This window comes from Penaeus monodon, chromosome 4 (genome assembly GCF_015228065.2).
Source record: "Penaeus monodon isolate SGIC_2016 chromosome 4, NSTDA_Pmon_1, whole genome shotgun sequence".
NCBI lineage: Eukaryota > Metazoa > Arthropoda > Malacostraca > Decapoda > Penaeidae > Penaeus > Penaeus monodon.
Window position 1 is genome coordinate 9,060,253 of NC_051389.1, and position 7,500 is coordinate 9,067,752.

Genomic DNA, 7,500 nt, shown 5'->3' on the forward strand with positions numbered 1-7,500 from the left:
GGACAAGAAAAGGAAAAGAACTAATAGAGATGACAAATACAAATACAATACTTAAAGATAAGTAAACTGACAGGTGAACTTATAAAAATAAAAGCATTGGTATCGGTAAGCAAAGATAAAGATAGATGGAGAGATACTGCAACTGGGAAAAACATAATGGATTTATATTAGCATTACAAATGGTTCTTCCTGTCTATTTGATCATCATCCTCATCTTCTTTTTCTTCTTCTTTTTCCTCTCTCTTGCTCTCTCTCCCCTCTGTCTCTCTCGCTCTCTGTTTGTTTGTCTGTCTGTCTGTCTGTCTGTCTGTCTGTCTGTCTCTCTCTCTCTCTCTCTCCACCATGCACTTTAGTTCAAAGTATTCAGTGTATTTATATATTGATTCAGTGCACTTATTCCGATTTGGAAATCTCCTCTGAAAATAATAAAAGAAAGATGAATTTTGTTCAAGGAGAAAAAAAAATATAAGTAAGAAGGAAAATTAATCAAAGATGGAATTAGACGGAAGGAAGAGAGAGGGTAATGAGGTGGGAGACAAGAGAAAAAGGGAGAAAGGAGGAGAAAGGGAATGCGTAAGAAAGATGAAGAAAAAAATGAGGGAAAATGTGAAGGTGAAGGAGCAAGAGAAGGAGGGGGAAAAAGAGGAATAGGAGAGAATAAGGAAAAAAGGAGTAGGAGAAAGAAAAATGGGGAGTGAGAAAGAGAGAGAGAATAAAGATAGATAATTGAAGTAAATGAAGAAGATTAGCATGAAAATGCAAGAGGGAAAAGGAAAGAAAGATAACGAACATTTACAAAGATTAAAGTGAGGAGGATTTTTTAAGATAAGGAGAGCAAACAGATAACACAGAATAAAAAAAAAAAAGAAAGCAAATGAGATAAGAAAGAAAAATCTTAGATAATACTACAGCAAAGAAACAAAAAACAAAAACAAAAAGAGCAACTTAGAGAAAATGAAGAACACGATGAGAATAAATATAGAAAGAAAAGATAAATCAAAGATCCAAAGGAAACGAAACAAAAATATTTACATTTAATGACACAAAACTTACCTCAATAGACACGAGTGAAAGGAAAAAAATCTACTTTAAAAAAAATGTAGGGAAAAGAGCAGATTCCAGGAAAATTATCACAGTAGCGTTCTAGGAATCGCGATGACGCAACACCTCCTTCTCACGAGTAATGAGGAGGATGCCCTCGGGAGGAGGAGGAGGAGGAGGAGGAAAAGGAGGAGGAGGAGGGGGAAGAGGAGGAGGAGGGGGAAGAGGAGGACAAGGAGGAGGAGGGGGGAAAAGGAGGAGGAGGAGGAGGAGGAAAGGAGGAGGAGGAGGAGGAGGGGGAAGAGGAGGAGGAGGAGGAGGAGGGAGGAGAAGGAGGAGGAGGAGGAGGAAGAGGGGAGGAGGAGAGGAGGAGGAGGAGAAGGGGGAGGATGCAGTGGAGGAAGAGAAGGAGGAGGAGGAGGAGGAGGAGGAGGAGGAGGAGGAGGAGGATGGCGAGGAGGAGGAAGAGGAGGAAGAGAAGGAAGAGAAAGAGGAGGATTATGACAAGGAAAAGAAATAATAGTAGTAAGAGGAATAGGATGAGGAAGAGGAGGAGGAGGATAAGTCGAAGGAGAAGTCGAAAGAGAAGGAGGAGGAAGAAGGAGAAGGAGGAAGAGGAGGAGGAGGAGGAAGAGGAAGAGAACGAAGAGGAGAAAGAAGAGGAAGAAGAAGATTAAAAAATAGAAATAGGAGGAGGAAAATATCGGGGACGACACGGAGGACAAAGGAAGAGAAGGAAGAGAGTGTCAAGGAATAGAAGTAGGACGAAGAGGAAAAATAAGAGGAGAAAGATAATGAAGAAGAGGAGGAGAAGGAGGAGGAAGTAGTGTAGAAACGTAAGAAACGAAGGAAGTAGGAGCAAGAATAGACGAAGGAGGAAAAGGGGAAAACGAGGAAGAGGAAGAGACGGAGATGAAAAGAGAAAGAGAAAGAAGTGGAGATGGATGAAGCGAGAGAGATGGAAGTGGGGGGGAAGATGGGGGTGAATGGAAAAAGGAATAAAAAGGGAAGAAGGAAGGGTAATTCACAGTCAGTTATGAGAAAGAGAGAGAGAGTGAAATGAAGAGAAGGAGAAAGACGAAATGCACCGATGGAAAAGAAGGAGGAAGGGAAGAAGAAGAGGAAGAAGAACCAAGAAAAAGAAGAAAGAAAATAAAGAAAATAAATATTATCTTCCCTACCCCCCCCCCCCCCCAACAACCCGATCATCTGAAAAGACAACGAATAGGAAATATTGACAACATACGATAAAACAAAAAGAAAGGGAAGAAGGAAGAAGGGAAACAGAAGCGAGAAATAGAAGATGGGAAAAAAAGTGGAAAAAGGAGGAGAAGGGGTGAAGAAAGAGGAAGAAGCGATATCGACGATAACAGATAAAGAAAAAGAGATGTAGAGTAAGGAAAGAAGAAAGTGAAGGAGAAGAAAAAGGGAGAGAGAAAAAGAAAGACAAAGAACAGAGAAGAGAGGAAGAGAAAAAAAAAAGAGAAAAGTGTGCAAAAAAAGAAGAAAGTTAGAAACACAGAGAAGAGAAAAGAAATTAAAGAAGAAAGTGAGAAAGAGAAGAAAGGAAGGGAGTAAAAAGAAGAGAGATAATTAGAATGAGAGCGAAGTACAAGGAAGAAGAAAAAAAGGAAAATAAAATGGAATGTATAAGGGGAAAAAAAAAGATGAGGTAATGATGTAAAACCAAAAAAAAAAAAAAAGAGAAAAAAGGATTTATAATTAGAATCTGTAAAAAAATATTAGCTAAGTCACGGAAGAAATGAAACCTTGGAGAAGGGGGATATGGAAGAGAGAGAGAGAGAGAGAGATAGAGAGAGAGAGAGAGAGAAGAGATAGATAGATAGATAGATACAGAGAGAGAGAGAGAGAGAGAGAGAGAGAGAGAGAGAGAGAGAGAGAGAGAGAGAAGAGAGAGAGAGAGAGAGAGACAGATAGACAGATAGATAGATGGATAGATAGATATACATACATACATACGCACACAGACACACACACACACACACACACACACACACACACACACATATCTATATATACATATATATAATATATATATATATATATATATATATATATATATATATATATATATATATATATATATATATATATATATATACATATATATGTATGTATATGTATATATATAATATATATATATATATAGATATAATATATATATAGATTATATATATATATATATAAAGAGAGAGAGGAGAGAGAGAGAGCGAGGAGAGAGAGAGAGAGAGCAATTTCTGAATGCATACATGTATGCATATATCTATGTATCTATGTATGCATGCATTTAAGTATGTATTTATGCACAGATATGTGTACGAGACAGAGAAAAGAGAAAGATAGCGAGAGAGAGAGAGAGAAGAGAGACAGAGCCAGAGACAGAGATAGTGACAGAAACGGACACAGAGACAAAAACGGAAAGAAAGGGGAAAGGTGACAGGCGGAGATAAAAAAGGATAATGTCCTTGAATCTTCTCTCTATTACCGACATTCGTGACAGAAATAGCAGAAGTGGCTGATCTGTCTCGCCCCAAGACGCAGCGCGGAAGGGAGGAATATAAAGGTAATGATCAAAATTGCACTAAAAATAGGGTGAACGAGGAAGAAGAGGAGGAGGAGGAAGTGAAGGAGAAAGGAAAGAGAGGAAAGGCTGCGTTTGTATGAGATTTGAGAAGAATGAGTGAGGGGGAGGAGGAATAGGTGGAGGATTAGGAGGAAGAGGAAGAGGAAGAGAAAGAGGAAGAGGAAGAGGAAGAGAAAGAGGAAGAGGTAGAGGAAAAAGAGGAGGAAGAGGAAGAGAAAGAGGAGCAGTAGGAGGAAGAGGAAGAAGATGGGAAAGCGGAAGATGAAGTGTAAGAGGGAAAGAAAAAGGAGTAGGAGGAAGAGTAGAAGGAGATACAGGAATAGAAGTAGGAGGAGGAGGAGGAAGAAAAAGGAGTATAAAGGAGAAAGAGAGGTATAGGAAGAAACAAATAAAGAAAGAAGAACAGGAAAAATGAGAAGGAAAAGAAGAAGAAGAAGAAAAGAAGAAGACGAAGAAAGGTGAAGAGAAAGAAGGATGAAAAGAAATATAGTAAGAAAAAAGAAAAGAAAAGAAAAAAGAAAGGGAATGTGTTATCTATGGCTGTAACAATAGTTTATATCTATTGATTTTCCATTGTTTTAATTAGGGTTATTATTCTATACTATATCTTTCTTCTTCACTCTGTGCCGTATATTATATGTAGTAACTATGTTTATGTTTCCAATCTAATGTAATTTCTACCTGGGTTATGTCTTTCACGCCTTTCTCCATTCCTCTTCTCTCTGTGTTTTTTTGTCTGTCTATCTGTGTGTGTGTGTGTGTGTGTGTGTGTGTGTGTGTGTGTGTGTGTGTGTGTGTGTGTGTGTGTGTGTGTGTGTGTGTGTGTGCGTTGCGTGTGTCTGTGTGTCTGTGTGTGTGTGTGTCTCTGTCTGTCTGTCTGTCTGTCTGTCTGTCTATCTCTCTCTCTCTCTCTCATTCTCGCTCTCTCTCCCCCCTCTCTCTCGCTCTCTCCCCCCTCTCTCTCTCACTCACTCACTCACTCACTCTCTCTCTCTCTCTCTCTCTCTCTCTCTCTCTCTCTCTCTCTTTCTCTCTCTCTCTCTCTCTCTCTCTCTCTCTTCATTCTCCCTCGTTCTATCTGTCTTTCTGTTTGTTAACTTTGGAGGAAAAAAGTGGTAGGTAAACAGACATCTTCAGTTAGGCCTTCACTATTTTTCATCTCTTTCTTTCTATTAAGGGAAGGCTTGGCGAGTGAAAAGACGGGTGAATGAGGAAAATTGAGAGAGGATAAGAGAGGTAAAGGAAAAGGAGCGAAAACAGGTCAAAGACATTTCTCTCTTTCTCTTTCTCTTTCTCTCGGCTGCCTCGTTATCTCTTTCTCTTTCTCTCAGTGGGAGGCAGGAAGGATGGTGGGCAGGAAGAGTGAGTGGAAGAGGAAAAGAAGGAGCAAAAGGTCAGGAGGTGAACGAGAAGGTAAGAAAGGGGGAAGAGAAGGAGTAGGAGAAGAAGGCAGAAGAGGAGAAAGAGGAGAAGGGGGAGAAAGAGGAAGAGGAGAAGGACCGAGGAGGAGCGCACTCACCCACTCTCTGCTCCGCGACCTTGAGCGTGGCCGCCGTCAGGATGATTGTAGGAGACCTGCCCTTGGCGTTGAAGGCGGAGATCCTAATGGTGTAGCTAGTCCCGGGCTTCAAGGACTCCACGGACCACTGGGGCTCGTCGGAGGACCTGTTCAGATGCAAGGACCCGCCCTCATCGTAAACCTCCGCCAGGAAACTCTGCCGCATCCCTCCGTCGAAGCCGTGTTCGCAGAGGACCTCGATGTTCTCAGCCGTGTTGTTGATAATCTCACAGTGCTCGGGGGATGACGGGGGACCTTCAGTAGGGGCGGGGCACAGGAAGGAAAAGAAGGGGGGCTTTAGGTTATTCTCATTCTCGTATTTCGTTTGGTATTTGCGTGTTTTTTGTTTTTGTTTTTTTGTTTTTTTTTGTTTTCCTCTCTCTTTTCTTTTCTTTTCATCCCTTTCTCTTCTCTATTCTTATTCTTTTGTCTTCACTCTTTTTTTTTCTATTTCATTATTACTATCATTATTATTATTATATCTGTTACTAATATCATTAGTATTGGAGTGAGGGCGAGAGAAAGATTTCCACTGATTTGCTGGGAGGCCATTGTCTATTCGTTATTAAGCTGTGGTTTCTTTCTGTAAACTTTTCTTGAGTCTTCTTATTTTCTCGTTGCTGTTCACTCTGCTTTCATTGCAAGAGGCGAGTCCTATTTATATCAGTGATCATCAGATAATTATTGTTCTTATGATTGATTTAAGCATCATTATATGTGGTAGGATGTATCAACAAATAATAGTAATAATAACGATGATAAAGGTATTTTGTTGATATTATTGACGAAAAACGAAACTACCCTAGTCTCATTTATCGAACGAAAAATATCAAATATAAAATTATTGCTTTTATATCGTTATTCTTATAGCTCTTACTGTTACAACTATATCTTTAAATTATCATTACTGTTCTAATTACATTATCACTTTGTTATTATTTTTTTAATTATTATTATTGTTATTATTATTATTATTATTATTATTGTTTTATTATTATTATTATTATTATATTATTATTATTATCATAATTATCCTCTCTACTATTGTTATCTTTATTATCACTATTACAATTTTTATTCTTATCGTTATTTTTATATTATTATTATTATATCTATGATTGTGATTATAATAATAATAATAACAATTATTATTATAGTATTATTATTAGTAGTATATTTTATATCACTATCATTACTATTATTATTATTATTATTATCATTATATTATTATTATAATCATAATTATGACTATGATTATAATGATAATGATAAAGATAATAATGATAATAATAATGATGATAATAAAAATAATAATAAAGATAATAATAATAATAATAATAATAATAGTAATAACAATTATTATTATCATCATCATCATTACTATTATTATTATTATTATTTATTATGATTATTATTATTTATTATCATTTATATTATATTATTATTGATTATTATTATTATCATTATTATTATTATCATTATAAATATTATTATAATCATAATTATGACTATGATTATAATGATAATGATAAAGATGATAATAATAATAATAATAATAATAATAATAATAATAATAATAATAGGAATAACAGTTATTATTATCATCATCATTATTATTATTATTATTATTATTATTATTATTATTATTATTATTATTATTAATATTATATATATATATTATTATTTTTTTATTTATTATATTTTTTATTATTGTTGTTATTATCATCATCATCATTATTCTTATTATCACTTTATATTATTATCATTATTGATATTACTACTATTAATATTATAATTACTACTACTATTATCGCTATTATTATCACTATTACAATCATTATCACTATTATCATTATTACTATTTTAGTTACTACCAATTTTATTATTATTATTATTATTATTATTATTATTATCCTTATTGTTATTTTAGTTGTTATTATTATTATTAACATTATCATTATTGATATTATTTTCATATACTGTTATATTATTTATTTTTATTATTATTTTTTTATCAATAGTAATAATAATAATAATAATTATTATTACCATTATTATTATTATTACATTGTTATTACTATTATTATTGTTATTATCATTATCATTATTATGATAGTATTATAATTATTATCGTTATTATTATTATTATTATTATTATTATTATTATTATTATTACTGTTATTATTGTCATTATTATTATCATGATAATGATAAAAATAAAGATAATAATAATAATATTAATGATAATACTAATACTAATGATAATAATAATAATAATAATAATAATAATAACGAT

General features: G+C 34.3%; 1 protein-coding gene across 1 annotated transcript in view; it reads right to left on the minus strand.

Annotated features, from left to right (window-relative positions):
* The window catches only part of LOC119572446, a 48,381-nt gene that overhangs the window by 7,059 nt on the left and 33,822 nt on the right, over positions 1 to 7,500 (minus strand). The window contains exon 5 of the mRNA XM_037919561.1: positions 5,166 to 5,459. Within this exon, the coding sequence (XP_037775489.1) occupies positions 5,166 to 5,459 (294 nt within the window). The remainder of the gene's footprint in view (positions 1 to 5,165; positions 5,460 to 7,500) is intronic.